This window comes from Suricata suricatta, chromosome 7 (assembly GCF_006229205.1).
Source record: "Suricata suricatta isolate VVHF042 chromosome 7, meerkat_22Aug2017_6uvM2_HiC, whole genome shotgun sequence".
NCBI classification, from domain to species: domain Eukaryota; kingdom Metazoa; phylum Chordata; class Mammalia; order Carnivora; family Herpestidae; genus Suricata; species Suricata suricatta.
Genome location: NC_043706.1, coordinates 52,935,870 through 52,961,504, shown reverse-complemented (window position 1 = coordinate 52,961,504; position 25,635 = coordinate 52,935,870). Strand labels below are relative to the sequence as shown.

At 37.1% G+C, this 25,635-nt stretch overlaps 1 protein-coding gene across 1 annotated transcript in view; it reads right to left on the bottom strand.

The window, feature by feature from the left end:
- PRIM2 (DNA primase subunit 2) overlaps positions 1-25,635 on the bottom strand; it is a 324,616-nt gene that overhangs the window by 127,557 nt on the left and 171,424 nt on the right. The window contains exons 9-10 of the mRNA XM_029944127.1: positions 7,844-7,916; positions 3,200-3,385 (exon numbers count right to left, since the gene is read on the bottom strand). Coding sequence (XP_029799987.1) covers positions 3,200-3,385; positions 7,844-7,916 — 259 coding nt within the window. The remainder of the gene's footprint in view (positions 1-3,199; positions 3,386-7,843; positions 7,917-25,635) is intronic.

Here is a 25,635-nt window from a genome sequence, read left to right as displayed (position 1 = left end):
AGTAATGAAACTGAAGGGAATATTTTAATAAACTACAGGATACTAAATGACATTCCACTGTAAAAATATGTGAAAAGATATAATTGAGAAAAACATTATTTACAAATACAGACTAACAACAGAACACTAGACAAAGTAAATTACAGTGTAACTTAAAATCTTTTAAAATAATTTATTTGCTGTAATCAATAATAAGTAAATGAAAATATAGATTGCATATATTATCTAGAAAGGTAAAAATTATTTGATTTTCTTTTACAATGATTTTTGAGGAAACTACTTTTACATTGCAAAATAAAAGTCCCGTTAAAAAATTTTTTTGAACACACTGGTTTAAAATAATTAAACACTCATGACACTGATACACAGACCATCCCAGACACAAATAAAAGAAGGTGGTCAGTGAACAGGTGCACAAGACAAAGGCCTAACCCTTGTACCAAGTTTCCCTTTCTCTCCCTTTCCACTTTCCCCTCTTAGTTTACAGCAAAAACCAAGCTAACATGCTAGCAATCTCTTTTCAAAATCATGGCTCATAAGCACTTAGCTACTGTGATAGTTAATTTTATGTATCAATTTAACTGGGCCAAAGGGTGCCCAGGCATTTGGTCAAACATTATCCTGGGTTCGTCTGTGAGGGTGTTTCTGGACTAGACTAACATTTGAACTGGTACACCGAGTAAAGCAGCCTGCTCTCCCCAGTGTCAGTGGGTCTCCCATTCTTTGAAGGCCTGAATAAAACAAAAAGGCTGACTGACCCTCCAGTGAGTAAGACAGAATTTCCTCCTGCATTACTGCTTTGAGCTAGGACATGGGTTTTCCTGCCTTCAAACTCAGACTGAAACAATGGCTCTGCCTGGGTCTCTGGCCTGCCAGTCTTCCGACTGGAACTACACTATCACTTTTCCTGGGTTTACAACAAGATGCCAACTGCAGATCTTGGGACTTGTCAGGATCCAAAATTGCATAAGCCATTTGATATAATAAATATCCATTCTCCTCCTCTCTCTCCCTTTTTCTTTTGATTCTGTTCCTCTGGAGAGCCCTAATACCCTTGCCTCCTTAATACATCAAATTCCTAATAAAAAGATTAAAAAATATTTTAAAGTAATAATATATAATGATGCCAGTGACACAGCAAGATTCTCATAAAGCTTGATGAGAGTCTAATTTAAAACCTTTTTAAATAGTCATTTCATATAACATGCATCAAAACTTTAAAGCTGTGTATAGTTTTTTACCAGACAAATTTATTCCCAGATGAATATATACAGAGGACATAATCTAAGCTATAATCAAAGATTTATGTGCTGAGGATATTGGTTGCAATAACATTTATGACAGAGTCAAACAGACAGAATGAAATGCCCAGTAATAGGGGAATGATTAAACAAATTCTAACACTTTCAAAGGACATGCTGTCATGCAACTCATCCAAATGATATTTTCAAGAATTACTCAACAACCTGGGGAAATTAACATTTAAAAATGTCAACCTTTAAAATACAATATTCTAGCTAGCTATCTACACCTAGAGAGAAAGGCTAAAGTGTGATAATAGTTATTTCTGAATGGGAAAACAGCAGATAAATTTTTCTGTATTTTTCACATTTTCTATAACCAAAATATATTATCTTTAAAATGTAAATATATATATAATAGATGTGTAAGAAACACTACCCAAAACTTTGTTTAAAGAAAACTATTAAATGATAAATTTAAGATTCTATGGATAATTATCAATAAAGACAGTTTTAAAAACAAATCCTTAATTTTAAGAGCCTTTTGAAATATATTATAAAATGATCTGAACTTTTTAAAAAAGATAAAGCTAGAGATGTGTTATAAGCTGAGGTATATTCTCCTAAGACTCATGTGTTGAAATCTTAACTCCCAACGTGACTGGATATAAGGCATTTAAAAAGATAATTATGAGAGACAGGCAAACTAAAAAGCAGACTCTAAACTATGCAGAATAAACTGATGATTACCAGAGGGGAGGTGGGTAGGGGAGTGGGTTAAATAGGTGAAGGGGATTAAGGAGTGCACTTATTGTGATGAGCACCAGGTACTGGATGGAAGTGCTAAATTATTATTAGTGCTATAATATTGTGTATCTGAAATTATTATTACACCATATGTTAGCTGGAATTTAAATAAAAACTTATAAAAATAAAAAGTTAACTAAAGTTAAATAAGGTCATAATGGTGGGACTCCAACCCAATATGACTGATGCGCTTATAAGAGGAAGAAGAAATATCAGAGAAGTGAACACACAGAGAGAAAGGGCCACACGACAACAGAGTGAGAAGGGAGGTATCTAGAAGACAAGGAAAGGGGCTTCAGGAGAAACCAAATCTGCCAACACCTTGACCTTAGACTTCCAGCTTCCAGAACCATTAAAAAATAAATTGTTGTTTAAGGCACCCACGCTGTGGTATTTTATTATGGCAGCTCTAGCAAACTAATAGAAGACATAAAAAGAAGTGTCATTATGAAATTGACTTGGTAAATATTCTTAGCTCTACATAATTTATCTTTTTTAAGAAGAAGCAAACCAAAAAATAAGCACTAAAGAACTTAATTCATGGCACGGAAGGGACAAAAAATTATATTTCCAAAATAAAATGTTATTAGCTAGTACTACTGAAGAGAAATAAAGCATAGGAGTGGGAATTGGAGTCCTACGAATAGACTGAAAAGCAGTTCTCAGGTTTCTAGTGATTAATGTCTAACTAAAAATGCTCAATGAAAGGCTCTGCAGAACACAATAAAAAAGCATCTAAAATTGTTTTATTCTCAGTATCTCCTACTTCTGAAAACACCATTATATATATCTATTTCTGTATCTATCTATATGTCCATACATATTACATTCTTATAAACTCAACAGTTTCAGTCTTATACTGACTACTGGCAGTATACCTTCAAAGACGACGACTCTTCACTTAATCCTGACTTTACATCTTACATTAGTATTTCAATCTTATCCCTTGAATTAAATTAAACTTTCCCAATCTTTTGTTTAGAATCTATTAGATTAATACGGAAGTTTTTTACCTAAATGAAATTGTACACACATTTATCTTTTAGAATTTCCAACTACATTTCAGGGATATATTTAAAAATAGACCAACAGACCTTAAGTTTTCAAACCAAATTAAAATTTCAGCTACTGCTCTGATTTTTCAAAAGTACCTTGTCTGGATCCATCTTTCCTCTGATAAATTCCTGCTTCCAGAACTGCAATGCCTGTTCTAATGTTAAGCCAATGCCCTTCAGGAAGAGGCCATACTGCATTCGGCCCCCATGACGAAGATGGTGATTGTCCCGCAAGGCTTTATGTAACTGCCGCATGCAAGGTGGGAAGGATTTGGTAGAAAGCTACAAGAAAATACAAGAAAAAAGAGTTTTGTTATGTGGAAGATTTACCAGGTTCCTCACAATAGCTGTTGTTTACAAACTGTAAATTTAGTCTAATTAGAATAAAAACAAAAACTATAAGAAAGCCTTTTTAATGCAATTACAGACGAACTGTTTTCCTAATATCTTTATACTGATTACATGTTGAGACGATAATATTTTGGATATACTGGATTGAATAAAATATATTGTTAAAATTTATTTCACCTATTTATTTTTCATTTTTAATTTTTTAATTAAACTCTTTCTTTTAAGATAACTATAGATTCACATGCAGTTGCAAGAAAATAATACAGAGGCTCCTGGGTAGCTCAGCCAGCCATCTGACTCTTGGTTTCAGCTGAGGTCATGATCTCACGGTTCATGGGTTCAGGCCCCTAATTGGGCTCTGTGCTGACAGTGCAGAGCCTGCTTGGGATTCTCTCTCCATCTCTCTTTCTGCCTCTCCTGCACTCTGCCTCTCTCTCAAAATTAATAAAAAAAACTTTAACAAAAAAACAACTTTTTCATCTATGGTTTCAATTACATTCTCTTTAACTTCCTCAATATCCTTCTCCCAAGACTTGTCATCCCCTCACATATTTCTTGGCAAGCTCAACTCTCTGCAAAGTAGGAGCAGGTCTCACTTTGTTTGCCTTTGCTGCTCCCTCTAGAGACCATCCAGTTTCTTCATCCTCTCATATTAACAACTCTGAAATTCTTCCATCCCCAACTTAGTCCAACCAGGCCTCTACCCCCCCCTTACCAGGTCTACCATTTTCAAGTGTTCCTTCTTGTTCCTTCATACTATTACCAAATTATTTTTCTTAAACATCTTTCTAATCCAAAAACACCAACGAATATTTAACATCCTTGTTATGAAGAGGCAAGGTTCTGTCAACATCTATAACTAGCTACTTTTCAATTATGTGTAACAACAGAACAAAAAGATATCAGGTGGTTTGGGAAACAAGATGAATAAAAGGTAATCTTTCCCTTTAAATCACTTATGTGAAATAAAAAGAAACAGTCACTATCATACAAGTAAAACTCACACAAGTCACCACAAATGGGTGCTCTACCAAGTGTCATGGAACCAAGATAAAAAAGCCCAGTCTGTTACTGTATCAGTATGAACCCTTTGCTCCAGCCAGTCGGGTTATTCCATGATCACATGGTTATGTTTTGTACTTCTCACTTCTGTCACTCCACTGGCCCCGCGTGGGGTAAAACCCTTCCTACTTCGTATGCCATCTAGCTGAAGCCGACCCAATGGTCAAGACCCAGTTCGGCTTCAGCTTCCTTTGGCACAATTCCTTTAGTGCTGTTTACTCATTCAATCACTAAATATCTACTGAACACAACTCTGTGTACAGGTCTGGGGAACTAGCAGTGTACAAAGAAGTTAAATATCCTGTCCTCAAAGAACTTAACATTCAAATGGGAGAACAGACAATGAATACAGACATAAAGGTAACATCTAATTCCAAAAGCTTTGGAAATAAAATAGATTGATGGGATCAAGTGTGAATAGGAAAGGAATAGTTTAGATGGCCAGAAAGTCTATCTGAGGAGTTGGCATTGCAGCTATGATCCCATTATAAGGAGGATTCCAGTCAAGTAAGATCCAGGAAAGGAAACAAAAGCAAAGATCTTGAGAAGGAACGAACATGGTGTGCTCCAGAGAAAGCAATAAGGTCCAAGTGGCTAAACATGTGAGTGGGCCAGAATGGAGAAGATGCAATTGGAATCATGAGTACACATGGCATTATAGGCCATAGTTATGAGTTTGGATTTTAGTCTAGATGTGATAGAAACTCAATAGAGGGATCGGATGAGAGGACTGACATGATCTGATAAACAAAGAGAACTCTGGCTGTTGTGCAGTGAACAGACTATATACAGAAGCAAGGAAGATATGTTGGAAGTAATCCAGATAATGGAAATGGAAAACATAGGGTCTAGGTTGGCAACAATGGGACGGAAAAATGTTTGTGGATAATGAGCAGACAAAGGAATTGCAAGACCAGAATATGGAAGAATTATCAACATGGATGTTGCAGAGGCCAGAAGAGTAACAAGAGTAATGCTAGTGCAAGACACCACGACACATGCTACAGCCACCAGTGGATAAGGGCAGGAGACGAGACGTGGGCAACAAAGAACTATAATGGGATTACAGGGCTTTACAGGAGCTGCAGCTCTGCCAACAGAAGGCAGGAAGGCCTGTTGTCTACCTCCCTCAAGTAAGGTCCATGAAGGTAGAGGATTCTTCTGTTTTATTCACCTCTGCATCCACAGCACAGTGGCTGGTAAATAACTGATGGGCCCAATATATATTCAGTAAATGAATTAATGATTATATTTCTATGTATTCCCACAGTATCCAGTGAAATTCACAGTTGCTTATGAATGGCAAAACATCTCGACTGAATTAGGAGTAGAATTTACTTCTAACCATTCACAAAGTATAAATACAAATCATATGGCACGGAGGAAGTGTTAGAGATAATAACTGTTTGAGAAAAGTAAAGGATGGGGCATCCTTGAGAACAAATTTCAATTCAACTGTACAAAGTGAGCAATCCTTTTTTTATTTCTAGACATATTAACTGCAAGTGCTTGATTATAATTTTTCCAAACAGAAAGACAAACTATTCATTCTGGTCTCTAAAAACTCCTGGTCTCTCCCTACTCACCTCATTCTTATTTCCAAGCATTAAAGTGTCAATGTATTTTTAATTTATTGTAAATAATTTGGTAACTGTCTAAACAAAGATTATTTATGTTTGGTTTATTTTCCCTTTTTGGGATAGAGCAGAAATTCTATAATGCATTAAAGAGAAACTCTATAAATTATAGTAAAGTATGCTACTCTTTCATTCTACAACAGAACCACAAAGTGAAGTTGAAATGAGTTTTCCATTAATCTCGTGGCAACATAAGCATGGGAGCCTATCCTTAGTGTTAATGGAATGAACTTTAATTTCCCAAAATTCAAATGCTGAAGTCCTAACCACGAACACCTCCAAACATGACTCTCTTTGGAGTTGGGGTCTTTAAAGAGGAAATTAATATAAATGAAGTCATGCATGTAGGGCCCTGGTCCAATGGGACTGGTGTCCTAAGAAGAGGAGGACACACCAGGGATGCACAAGCACACTGGGAAAACCCCATGAGAACACAGGGAGAAAGTGGCCACCTAAAAGCCACAGAAAGAGGCCTTAAAAGAAATCAAAGTTGTCAACATCTTCATCTCAGAATTCTAGCTTCCAGAACTGTGAGAAGATAATTTCTGTCATGTAAGGCATCAGTCTATAGTATTTTGTTATGGCAGCCCTAGCAAACTGATATACTTAGCATTTTCCATTCCTCCTTTTCTCAATGTATAAGGTTGGTGTGTAGGTAGGTGGGTGGGGCAGTTGTTCACTTATTCCTTCACTCAACGTATTTTAAAGTTTTTTATGTTTGTTTACTGAGAAAGAGAAAGAGAGAAAAGAGAGAAAAGGGGGGAGAGAGGAAGAGGAAGAGGGGGGAGAGGGAGAGAGAGAAAATACATGCTTCAGCAAGTTACTCAGACTCTCTATGCCCCAGGTTCCTGATCTTTCAAATGGAGATGATTGCTTTGCAGAGTTGATAGGAGATTTGAACTAAAATAACTTCTGTTCCCAAACCTGACACGTGGTAAGGTAATCACTGTTTAAAACAAGTAACATCTGAACATCTGAAGAGCACTTTACATGTGCAAGGAGTCCATATCTATATCCTCTAATTACATCCTCGGGTTTTTTATTAATGTTTGTTTATTAATTTGTTTATTTATTTAGGGACTGTGAGCAGGGGAGGGGCAGAGAGCGAGAATCCCAAGCAGGTTCCACACTCTCAGTGCAGAATCTGACACAGGGCTCTTAATTCACGAACCATGATACCATGACCTGAGCCAAAATCAAGAGATACTCAACTGACTTAGCCACCAAGGCACCCCTATTTTAAAGTTTATATATTTAAGTCATCTCTATACCCCACACGGGGCTCAAACCCACGATCCCAAGATCAAGAGTCACATGTTCTTTCAACTAAGCCAGCCAGATGCTCCTGATTCCTTAAGTGTTATTTCCATTTCTTAGATGCATAATGCAAGGTATAAGGTATTTAAATATAAACACACAAATACGATTTAGCTGTCATCACTTAAAAGAATATCCTTTTGGAAAAATTGATTACATTCTGTTTATCAGAATACAAATAATTTTCTGATTAAGTTTGGTTCTCCTATGATTACAAGAATCCACCAGTACAGCACACGGGATTTCCTTTAAAAACAGTTGGCAAGCAATAAAATGACATTCTCTCCTACCTCCTCTCCCCAAAATAATCTTTGAAGAAAATCTGTGCTTCCTCATTGACAAAGGTCCAAGTTTAGAAGGATGTGATGCTTACCGAATCAATCTGATCTAAAGAAATCTTCCCAGCATTTCCCTGTGTACTATAATCTTGACCGGTGTAAGAATGACTAAAAATAAAAAGAAGAAAATATTAAAATACAATTTTTAAAACATATTTTAATCACTTCAAAGGAAATTTATTCTGACACATTAAAATCATAGTAAGACATTTTACATATAAACTCTGGCAGAAACACAGTCAAGTATTTTAAAGGTATTTAATAGAATACATTTAAGTAACTTATCCAAAAATAATACAAAAATATAGTGACCATCTGGATCTCCTGACTCCTTAAGTGTCATTTCCATTTCTTAGATGCATAATGCAATTTATTGTTAAAGTTCAAATCTCATATTAACAGCAGGGAAGCACAGCAAAGAATAAACTGGAGCTTAAATGAGGAACCATCACTTACTATTGTAGGCCCTTCAGCAAGTTACTCAGACTCTCTACACCCCAGGTTCCTTACCTATCAAACTGGGATTGTAATGCCTGCTTTGCAGGGTTGATAAAGTTCTGAACTGAAATAACTTCTCTTTAAGGACCTGATATATGGTAACCAAACATCTGAATAGCACTTCACATGTGCAAAGAATCTTTGTATCTTCTAATCACATCCTTGGTTTTTTTTTTTTTAATATTTTACTTATTTTTGAGACAGCAAAGAGGGGAGGGGAAGAGAGAGGGGAGACAGAGGATCTGAAGCAGGCTCTGAGCTGACAGCTGAGCCCGATATGGGGCTTGAACTCATGAATCCTAAGATTATGACTGAACCAAAGTCAGACCTCAATCGACTAAGGTACCCAGGGGCCCTCATTATTTTTTTTAACTTTATTTATTTTGAGAGAGAGGGCAAGCAGAGGAGGGGGAGAGAGCGAGAGAGAGAGAGCGAGAGAGAGAGAGAGAGAGAGAGAGAGAGAGGGAGGGAGAGAGAGAATCCCAAGCAGACTCCACAGTATCAGCATGAACTCACAACCCACGAGATTATGACGTGAGCAGAAATCAAGAGTCTGATGCTCAACCAAGTGAGCCACCCAGGGACCCCAATATCCTCTAATAATATCCTCACAACCACCCTGAGAGTGTTTTTACATTTGACAAATGGGTCTGAAGAGTTATAAACTTGTTACATCAGAAAGCAAGTTTGCATGGATGAAAGACCTAAATGTAAGACAGGAAGCCATCAAAATCCTCGAGGAGAAAGCAGGCAAACTTGGCCACAACAACTTCTTACTCAACACGTCTCCGGAGGCAAAGGAAAGAAAAGCAAAAATGAACTATTGAGACCTCATCAAAGTAAAAATCTTCTGCACAGCAAAGGAAACAATCAGCAAAACTAAAAGGCAACTGACAGAATGGGAGGAGATATTTGCAAATGATAAAGGGTTAGTATTCAAAGTCTGTAAAGACCTTCTCAAACTCAACACCCAAAAAAACTAATAATCCAGTGAAGAAATGGGCAAAAGAGATGAAAAGATACTCCTCCAAAAAAGATATGGCCAACCAACACATGAAAACATGCTCAACATGACTCATCATCAGGGAAACACAAATCAAAACCAAAAGGAGATACCACCTCACTCCTGTCAGAATGGCGAACATTAACAACTCAGGCTCAACAGATGCTGCAAGGACGGGGAGAAAGAGGATCTCTTTTGCACTGCTGGTGGGAATGCAAACTGGTGTAGCCACTCTGGAAAACAGTATGGAGGTTCCTCAAACAAATTAAAAATAGAACTATCCTGTGACCCAGCAACTGCATTACTGGGTTATTTACCCAAGGGATAAAGGTGTGTTGTTTTGAAGGGGCACATGCACCCCAATGTTTACAGCAGCACTATCAACAGTCACCAAAGTATGGAAAGAGCCCCAATGCCCATCAATGGATGCATGGATAAAGAAGATGTGGTATATATATACAATGGAGTATTATTACTCGACAGTCAAAAAGAATGAAATCTTGCCATTTGAAACTACGTGGATGGAACTAGAGGGTACTATGCTAAGCAAAATTAGTCAGAGAAAGACAAATACCATGACTTCACTCATATGAGGACTCTAAGCTACAAAACAGATGAACAAAAGGGAAGGGATGCAAAAATAATATAAAAAAATGGAAGGGGACAAAAACATAAGAGACTCTTAAATAGGGAGAACAGAGGGTTGCTGGAGGGATTGTGGGGAGGGTGAACCGGCTAAATGGGTAAGGTGCATTAGGAATCTACTCCTGAAATCACTGTTGCACTATATGCTAACTAACTTGGATGTAAATTTAAAAAAATAAATTAAATTTTAAAAAGGCACAAGTATGCAGTGTAGTGGGAATTCAATCTTTTATTTCTCAATTCCCTGTTTCTTAACTACACCACACCATCCTCTTCCCTGCTGTATTCCCATTTTCCTGTTGTATTATTTACAAATTAGGAAGGAGCATGGTCTATACATCTAAAGCCATCTACCTTTTTAGATTTTCAGCTCCCTGATACAATGCCCAAGTCCATCCATCAACACTGATTCAGATACAGACATTTAGGTATGACACAATAAAAAACAGCTGCTAGATTACACAGAAAACCACAATCAAACCAAGGTTTATGCAGACTCCGTAACTAAAGGGAAATTCTGGAGTAAAGCAGCACTACAATCCTAAAGAACTGCAGGCTCTCTACCTAATACCTGCTCAGTATAGATTCTTACTGCTAAACCACACACACACTCGAGATGCTCTGTAGAAAAGCTATTGTTCTTGCAATCAATCCATCTGCTGATTAAACAATAGGTATGAATTATGAAGCAAAACCAGAGTGTATCTTGGGATGCTGCAGCCACTGCCTAGGAGACTGCTCGAAATGTAGATTTCCCATCCTGAGAGTCCTCCCTCCATAGGCTAAGCACGACCTCAGAATTAATCTGAGAGCAGGATGAGCAGAATGCCAATGAGTAGTACAGGATGATCCCATTCCTTAAAACACATTTTCTTGCCTGTGGTATTATTTCTCCTTTCAGTAACATATTTCTGGCAATTAATGTGTCACTGGATTCTATCCATTCTGATTATCATAGTAGTAGCATGGTATACAATACTCATGCTAAATTAAGTTAATAGTAGTCATGATTTAATTTTAATATTTCACATTTTAATATAGAGTGTAACAGAGAGTTGTTTCAGTGAAATCCCCAAAATACAAACATATTTCACTTTCCAACACACCTTACAGTTGAGCAAAGAGGCAGCATGAGGCGATGAAAATAGCAGTAGGCTAGACTCTAGGGATATGTTCTTGTTTTTTTAATCACTAGTTTGGCAAACTGGGCAAGTCATTTAACTGCCCCAATTTGCACTACCCTCATTTGTAAATGGAGTTAATAAAGCCAGGCTTGCCTAACAGAAATGCTGGAGAAATGAAATGATATATTCAAAGTGCTAATTAAAATCGGTAAACCGTATTTTAGTTCAAAAACAACTACGGTCTTGACCACTAAGTACAAAAAAGTCAGGATGGGAAAGGAGGCAGCATGATCCTGCAGAGAAGCCTGCAACCCGCTAGGAGGTACCGGGCCGCTCTCAGCTTCTCAGTCTACAAGTACCATGCACGGCGCCTGGGTGGCTTAGTCAATTAAGTATCCGACTCCTGATTTTGGCTCACGTCATGATCTCTGGGTTGTAAGACCAAGTCCTACTTCAGGCTCCACGTTGAGCATAGAGCCTGGTTAGGATTTTCTCTCCCTCTCTCTCTGTCCCTTCCCTGCTCACACTCTCCCTCTCTCAAAATAAAATAAACATTAAAAAAAATAAAAGGAGTGTTTAGATTAAAAAGCTTAACAAATATGAATGTCCTCTACAAATGGTAAAATGATGTACAAACATGACTATAGTATTGAATATACAGAACCAAATGATATACTATCAAACAAAGAAGTTTTTCTTAGCCCAGATTACTGTAGTATACTATATACAAACAGAAAGATATTTAAGAGGACACACACACTTGCCTGATTGGCACTATAAAATACTTGTTCCTCCAGTTTGATGGACTATACAAAAGAGCTAAATTTCAAGGGGGAGGGGGGAGTAAAAGAATGGTAGCAATGATTAATGCAAAGACTTAATTAGTACAAATAACTACAGACAGAATATAAGGAAACTGTATACAGATATCATACTTCTAAAAATATTAATAGACAGAAAGATGGCCACCAGCCAACCCTGTAAGAGCAAGTATGAAACCCATGGGAGGAAAAATGACACAAATGAAGTTAAGTACCAGAATTAGAAAGGAGATTCCTCCTCTACACATTCATGATCAGAAGGGGTAACTTATGTGTTGGTTAGGGAGTTGGCACATCACGGCTATTTAATACATGTTTGAACTAGTAATGGACAGATGAAACTGAAGTGGCGGGACTTTTCAGGTACAATACAAAAAGGCAAATCATGAGAAGCATTGTACCCAACGTTGTGTAGGCAATAAAAAACTATGAAAAGATTTTAGGCAAGAATTCACGCAAACGTTTATACTTGAAAAAGAAAGCAGTGTGGAGAAAGGACTAAAAAGGGTAGGGACTGGGCACAATAGAAAATCAGTTGGGAGAACACTGAAATGTTACAGAAAAGGTGAGAGGCTGAAGAAAAGTAGTGGCAATAGATGGAGAAAGGAAGGCGATTAAAGAAGAAGGAAAAGAAACAAATAATGCCACCATAAATGAATAAAAATCCTTAAGAAACAATTCACATTATCTCATGAAACTGGCTCTTTGGCTTTTACTTGGAAGTGCCAAAGGATGTGACTGAGATTCATAGCAGGGACCCAGGGAAGAGGAGGCACCTCGCACCACATGCAAAGCTCCTATCAGCCTGTATCTTCCTGCTGCTAGGTGAAAGCATCTGCTACACTAATAAACAAAAATATAAATAATGGACTGCCAAAATACATTCTTACTTTCGTGATAAAGAAAAATAGATCAATGTATGAACATTTTTTAAATCACTGTATTAAGGGAAATGCAGAAACAGTCATTTTTAACACCAAAACAATTTCTAATTGGTTCAAGATACACACACACACACATGCGTGTTCACACACAAATCAACCAGCAAATACTGTTTTCTATTTTAAATAATCGCAGCTTTGAGAAACACTCACTGTTACTTATGTACAATTTTCAACAAAGGAGATTAAGTAGGCATGAAAGCTTTCTTGCTTCTAAGCTTTCATAAAAGAATAAATTAAGATGTACCACAAATACCCTTTTTTTCAATACAGCACACCAAAACATGTTAATGGACCACAACATTCAAATTATGTCACTAATAACTATTTTGTGAAATATGAAGAGGAATTTTTGATCACAGAATCTTGAAATATTAAGGTTTGACTTAATTCTTGGTGGTAAGGGATTAGGAATTACAGTGATTTATTTAGCTGCATCTTCCACGCATAATTTATCTTTTATTTGCTACAGTATCAAATTAAAGACACTAAGGGTGAAATGTGACAGTTTTCTCAAGTTACCAAAGAACCAGAAAAGTAGTGAAAGCATAAAGATGTGATTCAATGAGTATTCTGTTACATTAGAATACTATCTGAACATATCCAGTTGTACACTGATATAGTGCAGTTTTGCAAAAAATGTAACAATCAGTACACTGTACCTGTATTAAAAATAATTTCACTCCCCAGCAGAACCATGTAAATGCATAAAACCCAAAGACAAACTTTAATTTTTGTAATGTCATTAGACTGTCAGACTCTAACAAACTTCTTCCACATCCCAGCTGTTAGAGAAGAGGAGGATAGTCAGTGAGAATGAGGGGCTGCACAGGAAGTGGAAGAGCAGGAGATTATAGTCACAAAATTAACTGAGTTCGGAGGCTTAGAAGTAGGATGTCGTGACCACAGAAAAGACAAAGTCCTGGTTATTTTCGTATTTTTATTATTTGCATGCAGTTTAACAATTTTACATGCATTAAAACATTCTTAAATTTTGCCCGGGCTCATAAAAGTATGTGATGTCATAGGAGTTTAATTATTGGAGGGGATTAAAAGTAACACTGTGATAAGGAGGTGGCATTTCGGACTAATAAGAAAGTCTTTCTCAGGATCTGGAGGGTGAACACCTATCCGATTGACAAGCAGAAAGAGATAAGCAAAGCCATGGAGATTTCCTTTTTTGTTTGTTTATTTTTGAGAGACAGACAGACAGACAAAGTGCAAGCAGAGGAGGGAGAGGGAGAAAGGGAGACACTGAATCTAAAGCTGGCTCTAGGTGCTGACCTGTTAGCACAGAGTCTGACACAGGGCTCGATTTCACTGGCTTGGGGCCCCTGAGCTGAAGCTGGATGCTCAACCAACTGAGCCACTCAGGGGCCCAAGCCACTGAAATCTCTAAACCACAATTTATAGAGGAAGAAGTTGGGTTATGTAGTAGAAAAAGACAAACAGAGGCAGAGGACAAAACAAAACTGAAATTGGGTAGATAGGTCCTATAATGCAGGTCTCTAAACAAAAACCATTAAAATTAAAAGCAAACTTTAAATCCTTAGTTTCTAATTACATAGCACAAAGTCACCATTTTAATGAAAATTTGAGGCTTTGTCAAGTCTAAACCTTTACACACCTAAACATACTTAAAGAGTCAGGATGCCTAAGTGGCTCCGTAGGTTAAGTGTCTGACTCTTGATTTCAGCTCAGATCATGATCTCCTGGTGTGTGAAGTCAAGCCCTCAAGTGGGGCTCTGCACTGCCAGAAGGGGGCCTGTTTGGGATTCTCTCTCTCTTCTTCTTTCTGCCTCTGTCTCATGTGCTCCCTCTCTAAAAATAAATGAATCCACTTAAAAAAAAAAAAAAAAAGCTAAACATAAGCAAATTAGTATTTTTAAAAGAGAATTTTATGATTGTGTATAACAAATTTTTTTACTACACAGAAGTAATTCAATGATTGTCATTTTTTGTTTTGTTTTGAGGTAATGATGCTAAATTATCTAAACTCTACTATAAGAGAATAGTATACAAAATATAAAAGCATCTTATTACTGTATCATTTGTTCAATAACCTTATACACAACTTAATTAAAACTGAGTTACATGTGAGAAACTTTTTCCTCCCATATTATCTTGCTCATTAAACAGTAAGAGGTAAGCACAGTTAGTTTTCCAATATAGCTAAAAATCACAGCAAATAGAAAATTATAAAGCTAATCGTTTCAAATAAATTACAACCTGAAAGGTTGAAAAGACTTTCAAAATATCCAGAATACGTATTTATGTAACCAAAATGATCCCTATTTTAAATCAAATTAAACCAATGGAGGGACAAATGAGACAGGAAGTATGTATATTTAATTATATCAATACAGAACTGGAGCTTTCCCCCAAACACTACCGCACAACATCTAAAATTTACAGAATAAAAGGTACAGTGGATATACATAAAGATATCTGAAACAGATACATCAGCACACATTTGATCTATGAATCATGGGTGAAAGGCAGATCTACTACTAGTCTTTGTAGAAATAAGAGAAATTTAAGTCTTGTTCAATACACCACAAATATCAATACGAGCACTCAGGTACTCAACAGGGAACTGCTTGTGAGTGTTGAAACTGAGCAATGGAAACAAAAAGAAGAAATTATATGAAAGTGGATCTGTGAGTCTCACTGCAAGATTAGCTGGGTAAGGGGGGAAATGGTCTTTTCATACTGTGGCGTTGATCGTTAGCAAAAGATGGATCATCACATGTTGGCCCCAAGAGTGAAATTCAAGAGCTCTGCTACTGTGACATAAATGCCACAGGGCAAAATGGACAAAATGAGAGGTCAAAAGTCAGCTTTTCACAGGTGACCACTTCTCCATTTTCTCCCTTTTTAACTACATATGAAACCGTGAGCGCCAACAAGGAGTCATGGAATAGTTATACTTTCAGGAAGTCAAAGGCAGCTCCCCTGCATTTGCATACATCTTCCAAGTTAAGTTTGCCCAAGGTGAACACGTGGGCAGAACAGAATAAGAAGGAAGTTAAGCAGAACAGAGTGATGAAGATCACAGATTTCAGAATCCACTAGTCATGGATTTGCATACATTCACTATCTGGGTGACTTTGTAAACCTCTTAGTCTCTTTGCTTCCTCACTGGTAAACAGAGATAATAAAAGGGATCACAAAAGTACCTTCAAAGGGCTGTTGTGAGGATCAAATGAGATATCTGTAAAAAGAGTTTACCACATGTTTCACTCAAATTGTTATCATTGTCATCAAGATCATCCAGGCTTAAATTTATTGCATTTAAACATTTTGGTTATTGATTTTCTCTATTCTTAAAATTCACCAGCTTCTCTTAAATATTAGAAAATATATTTCTTTCCCACCTTCTTTATACTATCATATAAAGTATCTAACTTTCAAGTAGGATAATTTCGTTGTCTTTGAATAACCTCATGATCTGGAAAGTTTTGTCCACGCTAACACTCTTCGGAAGTTTCCAAAGTATAAAAATTCAACTCAAACCCTGGAGATTTCAATAGAATCCAGTCTTGTAGAGCTACAACACTGTCCAATATAGTAGCCATTTACCAAATTTGACTACTGAGCACTTGAAATGTAGCTTAGTCAATTAAGATGTTCAATACATGTAAAGTATACACTGGGTTTCGATGACTTAGTATGAAAAATATAATGTAAAACATTTCAAATTTTTTCATAGTAATTACATGTTGAAATGATATTTTGATATGAGGATATCAGTTAAATAAGGTATTATAGTTAATTTCACTCAAGTGATTTAAAATTACATATGAATCTCACATTTGTTTCATGGGGTAATCGTGTTTTTACTGGACAGGACTACACAGAATGAGGAGGACATAATGGCACGAGGCAATCAAACAATTCTCTTGAGGACTAGGCACACCTGTCTAATAGCCACCTGCCTCACCCTGACTGCAAGCTAAGAGTGGTCTCTGCAAGTCATCAGCAAAATATAAACTGCATTTGGGTCCAATAAAGGAAGTGTCTCAAGTCTAGTGTAAATATGCTTGCCTTCTCATTTTACTTGGGAATCAAGTTTGTAAATTTGAGCCACAGATTGTCTTGCCACCTATAGTATTGGGCAAGCAATCTTGAATTCTGATCAGCATGGAGGGAACATCAAACATTTCCTTGGGAAAAAACAAAGCTGTGACACAGTCCTATGTGGAAGTTTTGGGGGCTGCCTGGCTCACTTCAACACCTAATGACAACTGTCCATTCTTCTCTCGTTTGTAAGAAGCCATGCATGCTAGGTGGGATATGAACAGGATGACAGGAAAACCGTGGACCAGACTGGAGAGAATTCCTCTCCCATCCTCTGAAATGTCTCTGCCTTCCCTCCCTGTCAACAGATAGATTCTGAGGGTCATAAAACAACAGCATTTAAAAAATATTTCCTTTCTTTATCAAGCATTTCCCAGTACTCTTGAACCTAAGGAAGTTAATGCCATTTACTTCTTTCTGTCTGGCAGCCCACAGTTTATCATATCTTAAAAACTGGTATAAAATGAAAAAGCAGTGAAGAATGCACCACAAGTAATCAAAACTGATCTCTGCATCAAGGAAACATATTTATTTGAACCATTAAGAAGTAAGCTAACATATCTTTCAAAATGAACTATAATCTCCTACATCATTCTATAAAAATATACCAAGTTCCAATACAACCTTTTCACATAAAGCTAGGTGTGATCATGGCACAAATGGAAAAACAATTTCAGGAAGAGGAAACAAAGGTTTTGTGTATCACCCATATATCCACTTTTTCAATCACAATTTTATCCACTTTGGACATTGAAAAAGGAAATAGTCTGCCCACATGATCCAGGCTATTCAGACATTTAGAAAACACAGTCCCTGCAGTTTGGATTTGTTGGGTGGGTAAAGTATCAGGGAAGATGAAGTTACAATATATCATTTCCTGCTGTGAAGGGTATCACAGGAAAATTCCCTCAACAGCTGTCACCAAAGAAATTGAAATGAGTTTCTTTTTACAAGCTAAGTCCCTAGTAAATGGTATCCAACTCCTGTTAGCCCAGGTGATTTTCCCTGTAGTTATTCCAAATAAGAACACAATCAATAAAATTCTGTTATAAATTGAATGTAAATGATTTTTCCACAAGCATGAGGTTTACTCAAATTTTGCACTTGAAAAACTCCCCCATAAAACTACCACCAGACAATACACAGTGCAATGATCTATATTTCTCTACAACTGAGAGAAATTGTATGATTCCAAGAGACTCACATATCCAATAAGTATCAGGACCATACGGGTTTTCATATCAGGTTAGAATGATGAATAGCACAACTTCTACTTTAATTTAGGTCAGCCTCATGTTTCCATATTTATTTCCATTCATTTATTTTCCTATTCCAATTTCTTTTTGAAAAAAAAATTTGTTAATTTATTTTGGGGGGAGGGGAGGGAGAGAGAGAGAGAGAGAGAGAGAGAGAGAAAGCGAGCAAGCATGAGCAGGAGAGAGGAAGAGAGAGAGAGAGAGAGACCCAGAATCTGAAGCAGGCTCCAGGCTTCAAGCTGTCAGCACAGAGCCCAATGCAGGCTTGAACTCATGAACTGCGAGATCATGACCTGAGCCAAGGTCTGGCACTTAACTGACTGAGCCACCCAGGTACCCCTATTTATTCCAATTTCTAAACTGCAATAATCTAATGAACTGCAAGAATGCTGAAAGTTGCATCTCAATTCTCTATCAAAAATACCTCTACCTTACAAAAGTCAAAAGTCATTGAACTATTACCTTAAAATGAGTTCATTTCATTGTATATAAATCATACCTCAATAAAACTGATTTTAAAAGTTAAACACATACATCTTTATAAAATGCAAACTATAGCCTTACATTGGTGTTTTCAATATACACACTTAATGACCCCAACAGGAGTGCCTGGGTGGCTCAGTCAGCTGAGTGTCCAACTTCAGCCCAGGTCATAATCTTGTGATCATGAGTTCAAGCCCTGCATCATGCTCACTGATGTCAGTGGGGAGCCTGCTTTGAATTCTCTGCCCCCGCCCCCGCCCCTACCTCGATCACGCGCTCTCTCAAAAATAAATAGAAATGTTAAAAAAAAAAAAAAGCCCCAAATATCTCTATTTTCCTAAGTCAACTTTTTATATTCCTTCACATTCTTAGTGTATATTCTGGTAGTATAATAAGCCCCTAAAGAGAGGCTATTCTGAGTTGGTTCTGACATAGAGAAGTCAAATGATTGCAATAAGGAAAGGTTGCCTGAGAGAGTGAGAATGAAAAACAGAGGCATGGGAGAACCATGGAACAAAGATCAAACATCCAGCAGAATTAACACATTAAATCGATGGATATCTTCCCATTCCTCCACAAATAATTAGCTTCTGAGATTGCCTATCACAGGTTTATGGCATTCTAGGATTACCCCTCACATCTGTTCCCTAATAACAGGAGAGAACCAGGGACACTATTTTTGGGATTCTGGGGGAAACTGGACAAAGACAAGATAAAAGGGACAGCTAATGAGGACTTAAACTACACAGTCCAGAAGTCACACACTTTCCCTATACATTCCTTTGTTTCTGAACAGCCATTAGTGACAGTTCATAATGTTTAAAGCTTTCATTTCATAGATAAAAACAGCAAGGGACATAACAGGATTTTTTTCACTTTTTAAATAAGTGTTTTCAAAATCTGAATTCAACGGGGAAAAAAGGGATTTCTCTTCTAAGGTCATACTGAGGAACAGAAAGCAGTCTCAGTTCTCCCATGATTAGTTCCGATTTATGAAAGAACCCCAGATCCCCAAACAACAAAACCAGGACTGAATTTCTGCAAAAGCAAAGACTCCTCAGAATTTTTCCTTGGAAATGAGAGAAAAGCCACCAACTTTCTGTGCAAACTACCATCTCATTCAGTCTCAAAACACAGTAGTGTTAAAAACAAGAGGCCCAAAATGGAGTCACTTACACTAAGACTCAATTACAGTTTCAGCTCTCCCAGAAATGGAGTCATACACCAGTCACCAGGAATCACCTAATCAGCACTAGTTAGGTAATCTACCTTTTAGATTCCTGTCATGCCCTAAAGAAAAGTGACTTTGCAGTAAACAAGCCTCATTTATCTAGTATAATTTCCTTGTTCCTACTTTCTTCTGCCTATAAGGTCTTTCCTTCTGTACAGTTCCTAGAAGCTTGTTTCTGTTACACTGGGTGCTGCCTGATTCATGAATCATTTAACAAAAGCAATGAGTTCTTTAAAATGTATCCAGTTGAATTTTTTTTCGAACAGTTGCTTTAAAAAAACAAAATGAGAGGTAAAATTTTAAAACCTCGAAGTGTTTTCTCCATTCATTCACCCATTCAAGTGTTTACTGAGATCTTATTTTGCCAGCTGCTGTTGTAAGTAATAGATAGCAGTAAACAAGGTAAACAAATTTCTTGCTCTCATGGAGCTAACACTGCAGACAAACATTAAACAAACAAATGAGCAAATAAAAACATCAGCTAGTGATGTTTATGTGAAGAAAAAAGAATAAGATAATATCATAAAGCACTGGAGGTGGGTGTTTTAATTCGGGTGGTTAGGAGCAGATCTCTCTTAAGATCAGAGAAGACATGCTGTTAGACTCATTTGATGGATGTCTTTAGTAGCCTCCTTGAGATTGTCTGCATGCAGTATGTCAAGGACCAATGTGGCTCAATTAAAAATGGGCTTTTTAAATTCACTTTATCTTTTATGCAACTACTTCCTAAGTAGTAGTTGTAAACAACTGAGAGGGCATTAAACATTTGGTGAGTCTCAGCCTTCCCTCAGCCCAGTTTACCAAATTTTGTTTTGTAAACAAAACCGGATGGAGCAGCACAGGTACAGAACCCCTCTATCATTACAGGAAGTACAACACGGAACAGATTACTTGTTAGCTGCTAATATATTACAGGCACTACCACAATGTTTTCTCAGACTTGTTAAGAAAGCTCTTCCATATAGCATCGTCATCATTTTGTACTTTGTTAGCACTTTATGCCAAACACAGCATAAAATAGCTAATTTTCTTTATTACTTAACTAGAGGAGAATTAAAGTTTTAAAGAAACCCACTAAGTGAGGGGTGCCTGGGTGGCTCAGTAGGTTAAGTGTCCGACTTTTGATCTTGGCTCAGGTCCTGATCTGATGGTTCCTATCAAGCCCCATGTCAGGTTTCACGCTGAGAGCATAGATCCTGCTTGGAATTCTCGCTCCCTTACTCTCTACCCCTCCCTGCTTGCACACATGAGCCCCCCACCAAAACAAAAATAAACAATCTTTAAAGAAACCCAACTAAGTGAATAGGAAACAATAAATGTAGATAATAAAACTACTTGAAAAGCATAAGCAACCATAAATTTTGCTTCTCAGGAAAGACTACCAGCTTCCACAATCCAGAAATCCCTAAGAAAACTTTGGAGTCAGAGGGCTAAAAGACACCTAAAACCTCTAGTTACAGATAAAATGCAAGAACATTATGCAAGGCTTCACTGTTTCCATACATTATGTACTCCCACAGAATCACATACTTCTACAATGTTAACAATCATCATGATTTATTGTAATTACTTTAGTTAAAATTCTTTATTATAAGCCCTATAAGAGCAGAAGCAAATATGTATCCCTAGAACCAAGCACCAGGTCTTGCACTGAGTAGAAGTTCCCTTAAAATATGTTAAATAAATGCTAATAAAACCCTTAGAATGCTAAAAGGTTTATGATCATCTGTTTGCCAAATAGCTCTCAAACCAAAGTTCCTCCACAAGTCACAGCCATGCTGCACAACCTCACTACAAAGTCTACTATTCACAAAGGTACCTATTTGCCATGACTACGTAGCTAGTCAAAGACAGGAAAGACTTGCCTATTTTCTTTCTGTATCATTAAACAGAAAATCAGTAACTCATTTATGTTTCCATAAGTTTATTTCCATTTTACATATATTTATGTTTCTGTAAATCATTTCTTAACACTTTTTTTCCACCTTAAAACATGTTAAGCTAGCAAAGTGAACTAGCGGATCTAAAAAAAACCCAGGGAAATTCAGTATTCTATATATTTTAAGAGTGGTGGCTTACTTGTACAACTGATGAAAGGTGATGCAAAAGCTGTTTTCACCTCCCCCAAACAACTCCCTCACTGTAAGAGGCAAATCAATGCCCTTCCAAAGATGTTCACACTCTAAACGCAAGAACCCATGAATATGTTAGGTTACATGGAAGAAGACACCATGCAGATGAAATTAAGGTTAAGGACCTTAAAATGGGGAGATTATTCTGAACATTTATGTACGCCAATCTAATCCCATGAGGTGGTAAAAGAAGAAGGTCTCGATGAGTGAGTGGTTGCTGGCTCTGCATTAAGACTTACATGTAAGCACCAGAGAAAGACCTCCAGGAGCTCCTGGAAAGCCTAAGGAATGTGGGCAGCCTCTCAGGGACCAAGACAGGACCCTAGCTGACAGCCAGCAATTCTAAAGGACTAAATTCAGCTGACACTATGAATAAGCTTGGAAGCATATTCTTCCTCAGAGCCTCCAGTAAGGACCACAGCCTTGCTGACATCTTGATTTTAGTTCAAGGAGACCCATGTTAGATTTCTAATCTATAGAATTATATGATAATAAACGAGTGTTGTTTTAATCTACTAAATCTGTGGTAATTTGACATGGCTAAAACAGAAGGTTCTAATATAGGTGCATTAATAAGGTATAAAATTCAGCTTTGTGAATTGTGTCTTTTTCAAGTCAGCAGTTAACTTAAGAACTCTGCCACTTTCTTACCTGGACAACAGGACATTTTTAGGATAATGAATTCCTGTATCTTCAAAACTATACACCACCTAGTGTGCTGCTGCTTTGTTCTTAGCTCCAACTGCTATAAAACATCTACATTACAATTCCTTCATCATGAAATCAGCGTGGCATTTCTTCTCCTCAGTTTATTTCATCTGGCCATAAAGAAACTAACATTTTTTTTTAAGTTTATTTATTTATTTGGAGAGAGTACATGAGCAAGGGAGGGGCTAAGTAAGAGAGGGAGAGAGAAAGAGAATCCCAAGAAGGCTCCACACTGTCAACATAGAGCCTGATGTGGGGTTCAAACTTACAAACCATGAGATTGTAATCTGAGCTAAACCAGACACTTAAATGACTGAGCTACCCAGGTGCCCCCAAACTGCTAACATTAAAAAAATTTTTTTCACAGATTTATTCAACCAAAACAACAAATAAAGTAAATACCCAATAAAATGGGAATGATTAAGTAAAAATAGATATATCTATCTTCAATTGAGCATTACAGAGTCAATTAAAATTAGACCCATGGAAATAAATCTTATACTTAGTTATGACATATTATAAAAAGAGTTTTTAAGTTTAACCAGTTTAATTATAATTACATAAAATTCTACATAAAGATTACAACAAAAGCCTAGCAGTGGTTTTATTAGTAACTCAGGGCTTATTTCTTGTATTTGGCCAAATTTTATATATTGTGCCCATAAATTTTTTTGAATGTTTATTGTTTTGACACAGAGAGAGAGAAAGCACACACATGTGTGCTGGGGAGGAGCAGAGAGAGAGAATCCCAAGCAGGCTTCACGCTGTTAGTGCAGAACCCAACAGAGGGTTCAATCTCATGAGCCAAAAGACCATGACCTGAGCTAAAATCAAAAGTCAGATGCTAACCCGCTGGGCCAGTCAGGGGCCCCTAAATTTTACCAGAAACAATTTAAATAGCATTAAATTTGTAACCTAACCCACATAAGATACCACCTCTCACAAATACGATTTCCTGTCTCTATTTACTCCACTTGAGTCGGCTCTACCAACTTTTCCAGCACAGTTTTGGTGCAGTCAGGGGAGGTGCTGTGTAGGGGTGTCTGTGTGTATAAAATGGTCTTCTTTCCTTGTTAGAATATAGACATTTTAAGGGACCACACCTATTAGTTCCTTTGTACATTGTCAGAGTATCCTTTATAGTGCCCTTAACACAACAAGCTGATTTTAATGAATGCTTTTTGTGCATTTCTAAGAAGGCATCAACATTTTCCATACAGAGTACATTTCTAAGAAGCCAGGAACATGTTCCATACAGAGGTGAAAATATTTCAAGGACAATAAATAATAGAAAAGAATATATTCTTTCTAATTTATTAGTATCTTACAAGGCGCCTCGAACACCCTCACAATAATCACTGAACTGTAAAGGCTTGCGTTGCCGCATGTAGGAAAGGAAATAAATAGTTCAAAGTACTGCTAGAGGCTGGAACAGGGGATGAGAGGGCCGAAAAACAACTGAGACATGTGGACCACATTAATGAGGCTTTCATTTCAGTCTTCAACTGGTGAAAGTCCCTATCCACTAACCCTTTTTCTAGTACATGAATGCCCACACAATTTTCTGATTTCAAAATGAGAACGAATACAAAAAGAAAACACCAAGAACTGTACCATGATGAATACTGGGGAAAGTGTCTTATGGAGATTGCATTTCCGATATAAAATCTGAGACAGCAAGAGCTTTAAAGAAATAAATAGAAATGTGTACATACTGGCGCACCTGGGTGGCTCAGTTAAATGTCCGACTCTTGATTTCAGCTCAAGTCACGAGCTCAAGGTCATGAGATGAGCCCCACGTCAGGTTCTGTGCTGAGTGCAGGGCCTGCTTGGGATTCTCTCTTTATCCCTCTCTGCCCCTACTCCATGAGCACAACATGCACTCTCCCAAGAAAAACAGAAGTGTACATATTAACCGAATATACTGCATTAGAAAAAAATATTTACAATAATCTATAATAATACCAACTGAAGGAAGATGCTCATTATTTTAAATGATTTTTAAATAAAGGTTAATATAAATATGTGTTTACAAATTCAGGGTGCATTACAAGTTAATCCATGTGATGCAGCCCAAATATTGACTACAGGCTACACTTTGCTTCGCTAGTTTATTTTATCCTTATTTGATTTCTATTTCATTGTTGAGCTGAAATATGCTAACAAATTTAGGAGAAAGAGTATAATAAATACATGTTTTTTAATTAGTTACTCTTTAATGAAAAGCAAAGCATTGCTTAAGAGCAATTAAAATACTCACTACTGGGGCACCTGGGTGGCTCAGTCAGTTTACACCAGACTTCAGCTCAGGTGATGATCTCACCACCTGTGAGTTCTAGCCCCACACTGGGCTCTGTGCTGACAGCTCAAAGCCTGCTTCGGATTCTATGACTCCATCTCTCTCTGCCCCTCCCCTGCTCATGCTCTTTCTCTCTCTCAAAAATAAACAAACATTAAAAAATTAAAAATAAAATGTTTAAAAAAATGAAAGTAATGTATTATATTCTGCCCCCATTCATCTCAAGTCTTGAGGTGGAAGGGTGAAGGAGGATACATACACTGTGGGGAAAGGCATTATTTACAAGGAAAAAAAACCTCACACAACTCAAGTCCTCATGTGAACTGCAAGCTTTCCTTTCTAGTCTCACCTGTTCATACTTACTTGTTTTTAAGTGACGTAATAAAAGTCATCTTTAATATATACCCTTGATAGTCTAGTACTATTTTATAAATATGATCCCATGGGTAATAGAATTAAATTAGCAAAGATATTTATTTACCTTCTACGTTCACAAGAACATAGCCCAAGATCTTTATAGATCACCAAACTTAAAAATCAGCACATTATACAATTCACCCTAGAAAATGCAGTGATGTGATGGTAGCAGCAAAGTCACAATGAGAT